Here is a 17,994-nt window from a genome sequence, read left to right as displayed (position 1 = left end):
CATGTGGACAGGTGCATTTCTGTCTTTTGGGGATCACTGGCTCCTGTGCTCATGGAGAAGCCCCCAGATGGGTGGTACCATAGGGATCCATGGCTGTAGTGCCTTATCTTCTCAAAGGACAGCTCCACCTAGCTGAGGGGCAGAGCTGGGCAGCCCCTGCCCTCACCTCTGGGGAGATGGATGCCCTCCATTGTGGCTTAATGTGTCTATGGAAGAAAGATTATTGAGGCAACAGCTTGAAGACCAGACTGTAGGGAAAGGGAGACCTTTTCCCTCCAATTCAATTGAACTCATTTTTATTAAGAGACAGAGCACCAAAGCACCAGGGATATGAAAGTGAAGACAAATCGACCACCCAGTTCTACTCCTTACCCTCATGTAGCTTATATTCCACTGGAGCAGGCCACAGAGAGGCATGCAGGCAAGAATTTCACATTCACTGTCATTTACATAGCATTTTAAAGTTTACAAACCACTTCAGGCATCTTTTCTTTTTGAACCTCCAAACAAGGCTGTGAGGAGATAAACAGATCATGGTTGCTAGGACCTGCCCTTCTACAGTCTGAATTCCCTGCCAGCCCAAGTTCTAAATTGCTTTCTCTTCCATGACTCTCTAAACTCTGTCCCTGAATGTTTGCACACCAGTAGGTGGGCATCCAGTTTGGAGGTGGCAGTTTCTCCTTCATCTGTTAAAAATAAGTTAAAAGGCCTTCTGGTTTCAGTTTTGACTGCCCAGGAACTTCCTTCCCTCAGAGACTTTGATCCCCTCCATCCTGCTCGCTGGCTGAATAGACCCCTGACAGGTAAGAAGGTTTGTGTTACACTGAGGATTCCTTTGTGCTGGTGATCAGGAGCCGACCCCAAGTCCTGGGAAGATGATAAAGTCTGACTTCACTGTCTGGGGGCAAGAACAGAGGCACCTGTGCAGGAAGGCATCAGCTGGTAAAGGAGTATGGGGGGCTACTCTGGGGAGTTTCCTTAAGGTGGAGGTGAGGATGACTCTTGGCTATATATGTGTGTGTGTGTGTGTGTGTGTGTGTGTGTGTGTGTGTGTGTGTGTGTGTGTGTGTGTGTGTGTGTGTGTGTGTGTCTGTTGGGGTATTTCTAAAGCCCTCAAGTTCTCTGGGTCAACAGGAGTGTAAGTCTATAGAAGCTGAGAGTTGGTTAACCTGGGTGAGGGGCCAATCTGAGGAGACAATCTGCATTTTCTGTTCTACATCTTGGCCAATGAAAACTTTTATCCTAGTTCTCAGAAATTTTTTTTTTTAATTATAGGAGTAAAGAGAAAGAGGAAGGGTAGAAAATGTTGACATTTTCAGCAGTGCAGGGTCCAGCCTCTGATTCTTGCTATGTATGACCTTAAACCAATCCCTTAGCCTCTCAAAGCCTCAGTTTCCTCATCTGTAAAAGCAAGGGATTTGACTAGAAGATCCTGAAAGGCCGTTCCAGGATTTTTTCTGTGCATTACTGATCTTTTCTGGGGCTCACTTTCCTCCCCTGTGAAATGAGTCCATGAGATGAGCTGCCAGCAAGGTCTTTTCCAACTCTGCATCTAGTGGTTTCTACCTGGGCTTGGCCCAGGAGCCCCTGGTCTTCCTTTGCTCTCCCACACTACTGATGAGCCCCAAGTTTCATTCCTGGCCTCAGGTCACCTTGCTTTCCCTGACAAACTAAAGAGCCATGGCTGGTACCCCAGGAAGGCTGGGGTTTGTCTCAGCCATTGCTAAGTTTCAGGGACCATTCTTATCATCCCTAATGACCATTTGGTGCCTGGATTTTTCATCATTCTGGGATAGGAATATTGTAATTGATCCTATTAATTAATTTATACATTTACTTTTTCTCCCTACCCAGTCTGTCTACTACAAAGAATATTTTTTAAACTACAAAAAAAAAAAAACCCCAAAAAACCCTGGCTACAAAGACACAAATACGAACAAAATGAATTTCTGCTCTGGCCTTATCCAAGAAATGCATGATTTATTTTGGAGTCTAACCCCATTGGCTTTCTGGGAGGAGGTGGGCTGTGTCTCTTCTCTGCACTATTGCAAGCCCAAATCCAGAGGAGTAAGGATAAGAGGTGATGAGGCCTTGTCCCAGGGTTTGGAGTGTATAAACATGTAAAATGGGGACACATAAGGGAAGGGGAAAGTGAAAACATTTGCTTCTTGGAGCTTCTCAGGGCAAGTGAGAAGAAAAAATAATCAGGATATGGAGTCAAGAGGCCTGGGTTTGAATTCCACCTCTGCCATTTTCCATCTGTGTGTCACCCTGGGCAAGTCACTTCCCCTCTCTGAGTCTCAGTTTCCTCATCTGTCAAATGGATTTAATAACATTAGACTATCAGAGTTGCTGCTGTTAAAGTGCTTTGAAAATCTCCAAGAACTCTGCGCACAGAAGTTGAAATAAGTGTGTTTTGAAAGGGGTGATGATTGTTTTATAGTTGGAGAGACATTTGAGGCCCTTTAGACAAAGTCCTTGAGTGCACAGATGTTGAAACTGAGGCACACAGTGCAGAACTAACTTGCCCAAGGTCACACAGATGGCAAAGACCTGAGGGAGGATTTGAACTCATGTCTTTCTGACTCCAGGTCAAGTGCCCCATCTGTTCAACCACCTACTTTCCTGAGCCTGTGGATGCTCAATGGAGTGGGATCACCTCATGTGGAAAAAGGCTTGCTTTGGTTCTATGTTGGGTGATGGTCACCCAGATGCCCCTCATGGGAGTGATGTCCCCTTGCTTCCCATGAACACTGTGTGCTGCCTTGGTCAGCTGTACTGCTGAAAGGGACCTCAAAGTCCATCTGGTCCAGCCCCTGCATGACAGGGGCAGCTCTTCTCAGTGTCACCTAGGTAGTGAGCCTCTTGGGCAGAATTTGAATCCAGGGCTTCTGCCTCAAGGCTCCACTTAGTGCTATTTTCACTGTATCATGCTGACTCAGTTTATTTTCTACACATGTAACTTTTTATGTGCTTACTATTTTATGTGCCAGTGGCCTGAAGTTAGAGATAAAAACACAAGTAGTCCCTTCCCCTATAGTTGAGTGCTGGGGAAAAGCTGTGGGGCATGGTTGGTTTATGTAGGATTGGGAATCAAGTCCAGACCAAGGAGCTGGCAGATGGAATCTGGGACCACAGTCTGCAGGGTCCAGGTCCTCACAGGATAGGTACGTATGAAAACCAGGAGTTGTTTGGAACAGACAAGGAGTCCTCAGCCCATCATCTGTGCCCAGCATATAGCAATGTCATGTTTACTGTATAAGGTAAATTAGCTTTCAAAGGAGAAGAGCTGGGTTCAAGTGTGACCTTTGACACTTTGTGGCTGTTTGCCCCTGGCCACTTCATTTGGTAACACTCCAAGACTGTTTTAGACCAGGCACACCTGCCTCTGCTTTGGCTTAGGAAGTCCCTTTCCCCCTGTGAAATCACGGATAGGATGTCCCCCAGAGAACTGAGGAGTTCTGAGCTGTGTTGTTACCACAGTCATAAGGAAAGGAAGGCAGCAGCCAAGGCCGATGGCCTTAAGAAGAGCAGGAGTCTCTTTAGCACTCTTAAAGGGCCAGTGGATGACAGAGAAGAGGGCAAGGGCCCTAGCTGTGGGCTGGTGTTTCTTCAGTTGTCCCTTATACATTGGCCACAAGTGGTTAGTTTGTTAAGGGAACAAGGGAGCCAGGTGAGAGCCCTTGGGGAGAGAGCTGTGTGTACTGTGGTAAGCTCCTTCCCAGCATGTCTGTTTGTCTGCCAGTTATGTGTGCCATTGAAATTCTACCCAGTTTCTCCATTGGGGAGGACATAGCTTGTATTAGGTATCTATAGTTCTGCATAAAAATACACCTCTGCTCCTATGTAAGCACTCAGGCTAACAATGCATATCTGGTCAATTGAATAGCCTTTATTTCACCCAAACCAAAATGCAAAAAGCTGGTGATTCAAGCATATAAATGGAGCAATTTGATTTCCCTCTCCCTTGAGTGCTACTTTCTCTCCCAGGGACTTCCTTAGTCCTACTTACTGAAAGTACTAACACATAATTGAAACTTCCCTGGAAAGGGAATACCCCTGAAGCTGAGAGAGAGAGAAAACCTTTAGTTCTATGGGGATCCCCATTCTCTTCCTCCTTGGGGAACTACACAATCCCCTAGACTTAGAGGGCTACCTTCAAACCTGGTGCTCCCTGAAAGAGAATAGAAGCCTTGGAGTTACTAGTGTCAACCACCTCCACTCACTGCAGTCGAACATTTTCAATAAGTTTGTAGAAAAACACCTACATAATGTTTTTCTTACACTCTGTTTTCCTTCTTCCTGGCCAGAAATGGGTGACTGAGTGGCCTCGGTCCTCAAAAAGCAGAGGGGTATTGAATCAACTGCTCTATGATGACTAGGCTTGGGAAAGATTTGTCACTAAGAGTGTTTTGGAGAGGTGACCCCATGGCTCCTGCCCCACAACCATAGGGAAAAATAGGTTTGAGAAGTGGAAGGGACCTTTGAGGTCATGTTGTCTAAGTTGGTCATTTTCCAGATGGGGCATCATCTCATTCTTGGCCCCATCTACCCTGCCATTCACAGGGCAGGCACTTTACAAATATCTGTGTGGCTTTTTTTCCCTTTTGCTTTGGTTTGAAGACATGTTAATTAATTTTTCCCCAGGTTCCAGCTACACACAGAAGTTTACTTGAGGTTATAAGAACAATTAGCGGTAGAAAACACACAGTCTCATTCATTATCTTCTTTTAAAAGAAGTTTGAGGTTTTTCTGTCTAGAGATACTTACAGATATGTAGAAAGGCAAGAAGATAGATGGTCAATAGATACATAGAGAACTCAATAGATAATTAAATGTAAGCTGATGTCATAGCCATGTAGATAAATTCATTATCAATAAACATTTATTAAAGTCCCATGGTGTGTTAGGCACCATGCTAAGGGCTGAGGATACAGATAGAGGCAGACAGTCCCTGCCTTCATGGGGCTCAAAATTGAATGGGGAAGACAATGAATAAATAAACATGTAGCATGAAGTCACATAAAGGATTAATAGGAAACAAATAGAAGAGGTAGGGCATGAAGAGGAAGAGGGGTCAGGAAAGGCTTCCCTTAGAACATGGGAAGCCAGTAGACCCAGATGAGGAGGGAGAGCATGCCAGGCATGGGGGACAGCTAGAGCAAATTCCAGCCACCAAGACATGGAATATCGTTTTGTGGAATAGCCCGAAAGGTAGTGTCCCTGGACTGAAGAGTGACATAGAAGAGGGGAAGGTGTAAGAAGACTGGAAAGATAAGAAGGGGCTGAGTTTGAAGAACATGGAGTGTCAAACAGAGATATAAATACATGTGTGTTTGTGTACACATATACATACATAAACATGTGTGGATATGTACATATACATACATGTGCACACACATGTTTGTATGTAGGCGAGCAGATGGAAAGATAGGTAGGTAGAGAAATACATATGTTCACATATGGATAAGGAGAATTATAGATAAATAAACAGATGAGTAAATAGACTAGATAGTTAAGTCAATAAATATATATATACATACATACGTAACTAGATAAAGACATGGATGGACAAGTAGACAGATTAGTCTATACATATTCAGGTAATTAGAAAGATAGATAGATTAAATAGATAGATAGATATAGATAAAAGGTTGATGAAACGTTGGCCTGTATCAGGCTGGCAGCTCAGTGGTGCAATGGATAGAATGTGGGTCTGGAATCACGAAGACTCATCTTCCTGAGTTCACATCAGGCCTCAGAAACTTGCAAGCTGTACGACCCTGGACAAGTCACTGAAACCTGTTGGCCTCAGGTTTCCTCAAGTGACCTAGAGAAGAAAATGGCACCCCACTCTAGTATCTTGCCATGAAAACATCAATTGGGTCATGAAAAGTTGGACTCACCTGAATCCACAGGACAGCAACTAATGTGCCAGGTCTTGTGTTAATCAATAGGGATACAATGATCCAAGATAATCCAAGACTCCTGATGCAAAATGCTCTCTGCCTCCAGAGAACAAACTGATGTCTGACTACTTATATTCTCTCTCTCTGAGATTTCTTCCACAAAATGAATAATGTGGAAATGTTTTACATGCTTGCACAAGCATAACCTATATCAGAACTTGCCCAGCATTAGAACTCTTTGGAAAAGTGAAGGTCATTTCCCATCTCTGTTCTCATTTCCTCATCATTTCTCAACTTCTGCTTTTCACAGGGGAGAAGCCAATTGCCTGGACCTAGAGTAGGGAAGCATGGATTATTCTGATGAGGAAATGCAGTTTGAAGTGAAAATGTTTTTGAAGGATTTTCCCAAGACCAAATTGCAACTGGAAGAACATATCAAAGAGCTTCACCTGGCCGCAGACAAAATCGACACGATTCACAAGAATTGCACCATTACTAGTGTAGTAGCAAGCTCTGCTGGTGCTGTCTCAGGCATCCTGATCATAGCAGGATTGGCACTGGCACCTGTAACAGCAGGAGCAAGCTTGGCTCTCTCTGTAGGTGTGATGGGATTGGGAGCCACAGCTGCTGTCACTGGTATTTCTGCAAGCGTTGTTGATCATGTGAGTGAGTCATGGAGGAAGTCACAGTTAGATAACATTGAGTGAATAAGAAATGATATTTTGGAATGTCTATCTAAATCAGTAAAGAAAATTCTTGCTTCGATGGAATGGCTGAGGAAATCCTGCAAAAATATTACCCCAAACTTTCGTGCCCTCAGAATGCTCAGGTCAGGCTCGATTTCTACTACTGATCAGATCAACAGGTCTATTCCAGGCACAGTATTAGCCATGACCAAAAAAGCCAGGATAAGAGGTGCTCTCTCTGCAGGAGTTTTTCTTCTAATGGACATAGCAGACATAGTGCAAGATTCCACGCATTTGTCAAATGGAACAAAGGATTTAATAGCAGAAAAACTGAAGGAGAAAGCTTAGCATTTGGAAGAGACTGCAGGAGCTGTCCGAGATCTACCAGACCCTGCTGGAAATGGACACTCAATCAAGAACCTAAAAGTGGCACAGTCCCATCTGTTGACAGTGAATGAGAGTGTCCAGGAGGGGAATAAAGTGAAATTTTTTAGGTTCAGGTTTTTAGAAACAGTTGTTGTGGAGAAAAGAGAAAACAGAAAGATCAATATCAGAATTTAGTCCTGGCTCACACTAACTCCATGGGATCATACTGTATAACATGGGGTCACAGTATCTTTAAGACTTGGAACAGGCCACTTTGGACTCCCAAGGGCTGAAATTTGCATGGATCCTTACAGTTCAGGTATTATAAGGGCCATATCCTACAGATTTCTTTATCTTATAGCCTGGGGAAGGGAGGGAGCAGGGCAGTGCAGGGAATGACTTGTCCCGGATGACACACTCCCTTCATGCATAGTTTGTGATTTAGAAGGAGATTTCCTTTTTTATTACTGCTTCTTAGATTTTGCTGTTGAGTGGGACAGGTTTAGTAAAGACTTCTCAGATTGTAGTTCTTCTCCCAGGAGTGAGGTAAGACTGAGAGGCTCAAGGTTACTATATTTTTAGAACAGAATAATTCCATATAAGGATATAAAACTGTGTAGTACATTAGGGTCTCAATGATTGGATAAAGTTTACCTAATTATTCAATGTCTTCATTTCAAAAGGGATTGGTTAGATTTCGTGTCTAGAATTTTAGATCATATTCTCAGCTAATGAGAATAATGGTCAGTGCGGGGGGAGGGACTTGCGTTAAGGTCTGTATAAATCACCGCCTTTTCTTTGTCTTTGTCTTTCCTACTCCTACACGTTAGCCCTGCTTCTCAAGAATCAAATAAATCCCTTTTCTGTCATCACTTTGAGAGGCCTCTGAGTAATTGATTTGTGTAGGGACCTGAGCCATCCCACACAGTTTGGGGGCTTTCGCCCGGGATCTGTGACCTTTCTGAGAGACGGCTGACAGCTCAGTTCAACGGCTGGGCGCCTGTGGGGAGATTCCCCCATGGTCCTTGAAAAGGGCTGCCGGGCCTCCCTCTCTGCAAGGTAACGACCCGAAGCAGAGGAACTCAGTGAAGACAGAAAAGAATAGAGATAGGGACTCCAAAGACTCTGAAGCTGTGAAGTGTGTAAAAATGCCAACCAGTTGGTGTTGAAGGTTGCAGTCAGGCAACTTGTACGCGTACAACCCAGCGGTAAGTGCAGGGGGGTCTGGGGGTCAATTCGTTGAGTCTTAGATAGACTCGGGGAGAAGGTGATGACTCCCAACCAAATTGGTGGACTGCAGGACCCCAGGGTGAAGGGCCCCCCAAAAAAACGTTTGTTGGGTGACTGCAGGTGGGTGGGCTACCCCCACTGAGAGCTAGCGAGGGAGCTAGCAAAATTTATTGAGTCATAGACTTGGAGGTGTTGGTGACAACCCTCGTCCAAAAGAATGGGGAAAGGGCAGTCCAAACCCCACCAAGCTTCGGAATGGAATCAGGAAATACCGGTAAATAGTCCTTTGGGAAATCAATTACAAAATTGGCACGAATTACCAAATTACAGAGGAAAGGACAAGAAGAAGATGATTAAGTATTGTTGTTTCATATGGGGTGAAAAGATATCGGAGGAGGAGGCACAGTCTGGCCCAAATATGATTCCTCTGAGGATTGGGTTTGCCAAAAATTTAAACCTATATGTACTATTCTGTTCTGTTAAATGTTTTGTCTGTATATGTTGTGTTGGTATTTCTGTGTGAATGAAAGTCTGTGTGTCTCTGTTTTTATCTGATAAGGTTGTAAATTTAACCAGCCAGCCAGCAGGAGCAGAAAGGCTGAGCTGAACTGTCCTTGAAATTCCTGTTACTCCCTTTCTTCAACCCCTCCAGACTAGTTTCAGAGGGGCTGAGGGACAAGGAGGGAGAGAAAGAAAAAATAATAATATTATTTTACTGTTCAGTTTATATGGTTGGTAACAGCAAGTAAAAGAATGTAGGAGAAGTGTCAGGTTAGGAGTAGAAAGAAATAAGTTATGTGCAGTTTCAAAGTGGCTTGAGGGAAAGACAAGTGAATTTAAGCAGGTAGAGATGATGAGAGGAGCAGGGGTACTGTGTAATCAGAAGGCTTGGAAGAAGTACAAAAGGGAGGGAGGGAATTTATCTTTTTCCCTCAGACCAAAGAGGCATGCTAGCAACCATTTAACCATTTCCTGCCTCACTCAAAAGAAGAAATTTTAGTGTAATGGGAAATAACAGAAAGTTAATTGAATTCATTCTGGTTGTATTTGGAATTGTGAATAGGTGAAATGTGTCATTCTTAATTTAATGTTTCAGATAGGTTAGAATTTATTAAAGTATGGTGTAAGTAAGCATAAGATTAGAAAGTAAAAGAAAATCTCAAGTAAGCAAATTAGAGCTGAGAGTTTTGAATTTAGGTTTAATTAGATCAATATATTTGATGCCAGACAATGTATTTAAAGTAAAGAGAAAATAAGTTTAGGTTTTTCTTTTTCTTTGCAGAGTGGGAGAGCTAGAAAGTGGTGGCCTTGGGAATCCTGGCACAAATAAGAGGAGGGCAGAGACACCCAGTAGCATTTCTGCCAATAATGTTAGATCCAGTAACAAAAGGATAGGTATTTGTTAGATGCAACATTAATCTAATGTAACTGTTACACAATTTTAAATTTTGTAATTTATTACATATAGATTGGGGTTTTAAAAAGATGTGATAGAAATTTGATAATTTGACACTTAAATTTGTTATATAAAAACGGAGTTGAATAGGCTAATGGCTTATTTTAAGTTTTAAGTAAATGTAAATAAGTTTAAATTTTTAGGTAATTCATCTAAATATTGTATTCGAAATTGCATTGTTAAGTTAATTAATGAATTGGTTAAAAAGAGCTGTTATGAATGTTTTTGTAAGAGTTTCCTTGTTGTAGCATTCTTATTAAGAAAATGAGAACGTTTTAAAAATGTACATGTATATATATGGGTGTGATTGTCAAGCCTGTTCCATCTGAGGATGTATTATGTTAAAAGTTTATTTCTGCTGTTGAAAAGGAAATTTTAGTTAAAATTGTTTTTGCCATGAATCAAGCATTTACTCTAAAGTTATGTTTGTAAAAGAAAGTTTATGGGCAAATGTGAAAAGGCTTCGGATTTAGGTCTTTTCTTGTGATTTCTGTCAATTAGTTTCAAGGGGATTGTGATAAATTGTAAACTGTTCGTAAGAGAGGAAATATTTGTTGTATTAAGAAATACTTTGTAAAATCTTTCGTATGGGTTTTTGGAAGGCCTACCTATCCAATTTGTATTTGTAAGTTACAAAAGTGGGAAGAATTTAGTTTCTCTAATAGGATATGAAAATGCAATTGATGTCATCTGAAATTTATTGTTCGGGTTCATAGCTAAAACAATTTGTTATCACTTATGAAAATTATGTTTGCCATTTGTAATTCTAATGCTAAAACCTAAAGCTGGTACACTGTGTGTATATGTGGGAAAAGAAGCAGTCCTCAGGCTAGTAACAAGTACAGCCCCAGCAGCTGAGGAGATTGTATGTAGAACTTGCTTTGATGAGAATTTGAAAATGTATAAGAAATGATCTTCAGTGATTGGCTCTTTAGGGCAAATTTAAGATCTAAGAGGTAAATAACATCCCTGGGAACATTCTTTCTAAATCTAATGGGAGTAAATAGGTATTGTATCATTGTTACATAACACAAAATTGGGATTTAAAGTTAACTGTAATTGTATTTTATTTACAGGGGGATTCAGGGAAAGGAATCCCTTATAAAAAGGGGGGGGGCCCAGGTGGTCTGGGAGCTCCAGGAATGGTCTTGATGGGAGTGGCCAGTAAACTGGAGATTGGGACTGATAGAACTAAGAGTGGGAAGTAGAATAGACTTGAGCATAGTGATAGAGTGTACCTTAGGATAGCTGGTTCATGTGGAAAAAAAACCAAGGAGTTTTCAAGGTGAGGTTTTCCAAGGCCTTTAGACAAATGGGACTAAAACTCGTTCGGGGTAATGGACAAAGGTCCCAACTTGGAATGAGATCTTTACAGGTTACAAAATGACGTAAAAGCAATTAGTACTAAAACAATTGACTGAATTAATTACTGAGACTAAATCAGAGGCATCTTCAGTTTGGGAAAAAGAATTTCAGTCTAATTTTCTTAGAGGTAGGTAGCCTCTGGTAATATTTAGCATTGGAAGTTAAATGATTGTTTTGATTTGAATTCATTACATGAACATAAAAATTCAAGTTAGTGTTTGAACTTATCACATGTGTAGCTCATTCTTTTAGATTGAGCTGGGTTAGAAAGGGATAAAGTAGTTTGGGAAACAGATATAAATCTACTAGAGCAATGACATGATTGTTATTCAATCAGGAACTAGAACATGTATAGAAAGGCATGTAGGCTACTTAAGACCTGCTTCAAAAGATGTTCCTTGATCAATGTGAAATTGGTCATGTCTGAAACTGACCATTGGAGCTTGCTATTTTAAGATTTTTGTAGGACTATTGACTGACTGTTCTTCTGAGTCTAACTCCAGGAGTGGATAGCAAGAGAGGCGGTCTGAGCCACTGATTCATGATGCCAGTAAGCCTGTGAGATGCTGGTATGAACTGCAAAAAGGTGATCTCATGGGAAGGTCAGGAAAGCAACTGTTCAGCCTGGGCTGAGGTAGGATTCTCCTGACTCAATTTCCCCACTGACACCTGGTAGATTTTAAGCCTGGCTGAATGCCAGTTGACAATCTACTCCTGCCTGGAATTGACATGAAGTGAGGGAGATGTTGTTTCCCTGCAATGTCCCTACTCTTAGTGGCAAATTCCTAAAATCAGAAGTTTTGTAAGTAATAATACCAGATCTGTTGAATAATAGATTGTTGGTAGGGGAACATCTGAGGTTAAGTCTAAAATTAAGCTAACAGGTTTAGGACTTTAGACCAACAACAATAAGTTAGGGTCCTTTAATTCTTCGTAATGGTGTGGAGACAATCAGGTCAAGGGCTTGTGAGGCTAGCATGCATAGTTATTATTTTATCTTAGTTGGTTAATGTTAAATGAAAGATGGTTTGTGGACTATATTGTAAATGGTTTAAAAGAAGCATCACATGATCAGAAGTTGGAATTGTTTTATGATGTGATATGCACTGTGTTAAAAATGATTATTTATTGTATTTATGTAAGTACTGGAGCCTGGTATTGACTCCTTAGTGAAATCTCATCTTCCTAATGAGGGAATGAATAATGACCTACTGTGAAATGTAGGAGCTGCATTTTAATGTGAATTTTCTTTTCTTTTCTTTTCTTTTTTTTTTTAAAAAAAAGACAATTTGTCAAAGTTTCAATTTTGATTTTTGTAAGAGTGATAGGAATGGTAATCTAAGATGGTATTAAGTTCAGTTTTGTAGGAGAGTGGACATCTATCTGGATTTCTACAAGAAGATAAAGAGAAGATGCTGAGATGCTGTGCTGAAGACTGTTTGAAGGAGCATCCAGGTCAGAAAACTGCAGAAGATGATACTTCTCCCCAGACTGCTGTATGAGATGGAACCTCTAAATGGACAATTCATTAATTTACCTTTCCCTTTGAATCTCTGTATGAAGGGAAGGATTCATAAGGGAAAGAATGAGAAGGGGTCATGACTATGACTATTTGTGGAGTTGTATATATATGAATAGTACTAAGAATAACACAGAATATAAAGAATGGGTATGGAAGTGGGAGAATGGGACACATAGGATGATGTTTGATACTTTCTGGAGTGTAATCAATAGAACTGGGGAGAATTATCAACATTGTATATGGAAGAGGAAGCAACAACTATGGAGGTGTAAGTCAGAGATCATGAAAGGAGGACCATTAGGCCCGGAAGATGTGAAGTACTTTCCGGCTATGGATTACAGAGTAAGACTGTTTCTAGAGGAAAATCCTGCTTTGAGAGGACATTATTGGATATGTGGACAGATAGCTTATACTCACCTTCTGTTAAACTGGAGGGGTGTTTGTTATATTGGATTGGTGAGACCTAAATTCTTTTTCTTTTTTTTTTTTTTTTTTTTGCATAATATTTTTTTTTTATTAATTTTTTTATTTTTTTTAATGTTTAACAATCACTGCCATACAATTGCGATTTTATCCCTCCCCACCCACCCCCCACTACCTCCCTCCCTCCCCACAACTGCATACAATTCTGTATAGATTCTACATATACTTTCCTATTGAGTATATTTTCACTATCGTCATGCTATGTAGTCAGACTAAGATAAATGAAAGAATCCGTATAACAAATCAGAACATGATACACAAACAGATACACATACACAAACATGATCTGCTACATTATGTGAGTGACTTCCATATTTCTCTCTCTGAGTGTGGAAGGCTTTTTGCCTTGAGGTCCACCATTGGGATTTTTTTTTTTTTCAGAAGTTCTTGTGTTATTACAAAAATCTAAGTCTACCAGAAAAAACTCTCACACACTGTGGTTGTTGCTGTGCATAAAGTTCTCCTGGTTCTGCTCCTTTCACTCAGCATCAGGTCATATAAGTCCTTCCAGGCCTCTCTGAAGTCTTCTTGTTCATCATTTCTTATGGCACAATAGTACTCCATTACATTCATATACCATAATTTATTCAGCCATTCCCCAATTGATGGACATCCCCTTGACTTCCAGTTTTTGGCAACTACATAGAGTGCTGCTATAAATATTTTTGTACATGTGGGACCCTTTCCCATTTTTATGATCTCTTGGGGATATAGTCCTAGTAGCGATATTGCTGGGTCAAAGGGTATGCACACTAAATTCTTTTTCTTGACTGAATCAGGGAAACGGCATCTGGGGGTTCCTCTATATGATGATCTAGCCAAAAGGAAGAGGAACATTGACACCTCCCTCACTCAAACTGGAAATGCAAATGCGTGGGGTGACACTTGGCCTCCTGAGAGGATAATCAGAGAGTATGAGCCTGCAACTTGGGCTCAAGATGAGAGTTGGGGTTATAGAACCCCTATATATCTATTAAATAGACTAATCAGACTCCAAGCAGTAGTTGAAATTATTACCAATCAAACAGCAGAAGATTTGGACTTATTGGTCGATCAAGCCACATAAACTAGGGAAGCAGTACTGCAACATAGGTTGATCTTAGATTATTTACTTGCAGAAGAAGGGGGAGTTTGTGGGAAACTCAATTTATCTACATGTTGCTTAAAAATTGATGATAATGCAAGAATAGTGAAAGAGATCACCAAAAATATCAGGAAGGTTACTCATGTTCTTGAACAAACCTGGAACTCCCTTTTCAATACGTCTTGGTGGTCCTGTTTTGAAGGGAGCTGGTGGAAGAGATTACTGTGGTTTGGCATCATAGCAATTAGTGGTATCATATTACTTCCTATTTGTTTACCTTGTTTGATTTCGCTTATTACTAAAATAGTTAGAAATTCTCTCCTAAAACTTGCTAGAGTAGAAGAGAGGACTGAAGGAGCCATTCGGCTGATGATACTAAAGAATGAAGGATGGGCACCTGTGGAGACAAAAGACAGGAATGATCCTGATTGTGATGAGGAGATTAATAGACAGTGTGAGGTCATGTTACAGAACTTTGGTTGAAATATCCATGACAAGTCTTCAGGTTAATACATAAGAGGAGGGATTGAGTGGGACAGGTTTAGTGAAGACTTCTCAGATTGTAATTCTTCTCCCAGGGGTGAGGTAAGACTGAGAGGCTCAAGGTTACCATATTTTAAGGTCTCAATGATTGGACAAAGTTTACCTAATTCTTCAATGTCTTCATTTCAAAAGGGATTGGTTAGATTTCGTGTCTGGAATGTAAGACATATTCTCAGCTAATGAGAATAATGGTCAGTGGGGGGGGGGGGGGGAGGGACTTGCGTTGCGGTCTGTATAAATCAGTGCCTTTTCTTTGTCTTCAGCTTTCCTACTCCTACAGGTTAGCCCTGCTTCTCGAGAATCGAATAAATCTCTTTTCTGTCATCACTTTGAGAGGCCTCTGAGTAATTGATTTATGTAGGGACCTGAGCCATCTCACACACTATTATATATATGTATACACTATAGCTGATTTTTGAGGGTTTATTTTGTAGCTTGCAACTTTGCTGAAGCTATTGTCTCAATTAGTATCTATGCTGATTCTCTAGGATTTTCCAAGTATATTGTCTTATCTTCAGCAAATTGTGAAAGTTTTAGAGTTACATATATGTATGTTTCCATATGCATATATGCATACACAGAGTCACATGAACAGATAAACACACACATACTTTCATAACTCTATGAAATAATGGTCAGGAAAATGGGCATCCTTGCTTTATTCCTTTATCTACAGGAAAAGGTTCAAGTGCATCCCTATTCCATGTGATGCTAACAGCTCTGGGATGCTCTTTATGTGATTTTTAAGAAGTTCCTCACTGAGTGAAGGGAATGGAACAAGGAGAACATTGTACCCAGTAACAACAAGATTGTGCCATGCCTGACGTTGATAGAGTTGACTCTTCTCAGCAACACAAGGATCTCAGACAACTCCAAAAAACTCATGTTGGAACATACTATCAACACTGAGAAAGAGAACTTGGGAGTCTAATGGAATATAGAAGCTTACTAAGTGCTCTGTCTTTGTTTGTTTCTACTTACTTGTGGCTCCTCCCACTGGTCCTAATTCTTATTTACCACATCATTAATGTGAAAATATGTGTAATATGAATGTAGAAGTAGAGCCTCTATCAGATTGCACATTGGAGGTGAAAGGCGAGTGAGAGAACATTTAGAACTGAAAATCTTATGTTAGTGAACTTTGAGAACTAAAACTAAATCACTTTTTTAGAAAGTTCCTCTACACCTTTACTTTGCAGGGTTTTTAGCATGAATTAGTGTTGTACTTTCTCTCAATGGATGCAGGAAAAGCCTTTGACAATCACAAGGTGTTGGATGTTTTGGTTTTAAATAGGATTGTTCAATATGCATTGTTTTTCAAATGTTGAACCATCCTGGCCTCCCTGGCGTAAATTCAACTTGGTGATAAGGAATGATTTCTTGGAAAAATCTTTGTAGCCTATTTGACAGAATTTTGTTTAAAAATTTCAATTCCTATTAATGATAATGGACTGTAATATCTCTTCTGATTTTGATCTTTCCTTGGTTTAAATATTTGGACTATATTGGTAATAATAATAAATAATTGTTTGTTTTAATATAGAATTTTTTCTTAATTTTTGACAATAATTTGGGTACTGTGAATTCAAATTTAAAGCTGGATGGAATTCTTTTGTGAATACTTGAGGACTAAGAACTTTTTTCTTTGGAAGTATCTATCTAGGTAGGTAGCTCTGTTTCCTTTCAGGAAATAGAGATCTTAAATAAGCCCATCTCCTCATCTCCTATGTGGTCTTCTCACAGTTTGGGAATTTTATACTTTTGAGTTCCTCTAATTCTTATTTTAGAATATTCCTGTATATACTAGGTTTTGTTGATTCTTTTGATTTCTTCTGATTTTGCCTTGCTATTTAGGACCTCAGAAGCCACAGACACCAACATTTTACATATGGAGAAACTGAGTCCCAGCACATAGTATCATAGACCTGGAGCTAGAAAGGGCCTCAGAGGCCACCAATTTCCACCACCTCATTTGACAGTTAAAGAACCTCAGGCACGAAGATCTTTAAGTGACTTGCCCAGGGTCCCACAGCTACTAAGTGTGGGAGGCAAGATTCAAAGTCACATCCTCTGTCTAGAGTTAGGGCCATCATGTTTCTTTCAGCCTTAACAGTTTTACTTGTGTGTTCACTGGGGAAGCCACTGGGTATCTGGTTCATCTCCAGAAGGCCCTTTCAAACTCCCAGCCTCTTTCAGTGTGGCCCTCAAGCCTGGGATGGAGAATACCATTCAACTCAGGAATCACTGATTGATCACCTACTGTGTACAAGGAACTGTACTTGACCTGGCACACAAGGAGCAGCAGCCCCTCCGTTCTTGGAGTGTGGTAGAGGGAGCTGGGAGGGTAGAACAGGTGTCCAGAGATAGGAATCAAAAGTCATTAGAGGAGGGAGGGAGGGAAATGGGCTTCCTTTACGAGATGGCCCAACCTTGGACCCACTGTGGGAAAAAACCATCTCAGGGGTTGAATGGAAACAAAGGCATGAAGACAAGTAACCTGGCAGGAGAGACAAGAGGAGGCAGTGGCCGTCAGGCCCTCCCCACATTTGGTATGTAGTCTAAGAATTTTCATTTCTATTCAGGTTGTACTGGGAATCTCTCTGGGTCAGTGGGCAGCTTTGGAGAAACCTTGCCTTTCCCTATGTCCTGGCTGTCTTCTACTCACTGAGTTGAGGCATGGGCTCCTTTTCATCATCATCATCCTCACCCCTAGTTCTCTCCCACTGCTGCCTTGAATTGATCTCTAGCCCTGGGACCTCCTGCTCCCTGGTCTCCCACCATAACCCTCTGTAGTGTTGGGAGGACCCAGCATCTCAATAGCTGGATTAGGATTAGATAGAATCTACCTTGTGACAGCTTTCACGAAATGCATGCAATTCTATCTTCTGGGACCAAACAGAATGTACCCAAATCCTCTTCCACTAGGCTGCCATAAACTCTTGGAAAGTTTGTCTTCAAATGATTCTTGCCCAGCATGGTGTCCAAGTCTCTCCCCAAACTGGTCATGCTTTTCTGGACTGCTTCCTTTGCCCTAGTTCAGAGGATAGGTCACATTGGTGCAAGCACTTCCATGGTACCCCCAGTCCTGACAGCATGTGGACAGGTGCATTTCTGTCTTTTGGGGATCACTGGCTCCTGTGGTCATGGAGAAGCCCCCAGATGGGTGGAGCCATAGGGATCCATGACTGTAGTGCCTTATCTTCTCAAAGGACAGCTCCACCTACCTGAGGGGCAGAGCTGGGCAGCTCCTGCCCTCACCTCTGGGGAGATGGATGCCCTGCATTGTGGCTTATTGTGTCTATGGAAGAAATATTATTGAGGCAACACCTTGAAGACCAGACTGTAGGGAG

General features: G+C 41.1%; 1 protein-coding gene across 1 annotated transcript; it reads left to right on the top strand.

Moving 5' to 3' along the window:
- Positions 1-618: 618 nt before the first annotated feature.
- Positions 619-9,682, top strand: LOC140532051 (apolipoprotein L3-like). Its single transcript, XM_072650601.1, has 3 exons — positions 619-803; positions 6,220-6,597; positions 6,631-9,682. The coding sequence occupies exons 2-3, from the start codon at positions 6,257-6,259 to the stop codon at positions 6,941-6,943; spliced, it is 654 nt and encodes a 217-aa protein (XP_072506702.1). The 5' UTR covers positions 619-803; positions 6,220-6,256; the 3' UTR covers positions 6,944-9,682.
- Positions 9,683-17,994: the final 8,312 nt, after the last annotated feature.

The sequence above is a fragment of the Notamacropus eugenii genome, chromosome 3 (assembly GCF_028372415.1).
Source record: "Notamacropus eugenii isolate mMacEug1 chromosome 3, mMacEug1.pri_v2, whole genome shotgun sequence".
Classification (NCBI taxonomy): domain Eukaryota; kingdom Metazoa; phylum Chordata; class Mammalia; order Diprotodontia; family Macropodidae; genus Notamacropus; species Notamacropus eugenii.
Note: the sequence above shows the minus strand (reverse complement) of the source record. Positions and strands in the feature narration are given on the sequence as shown.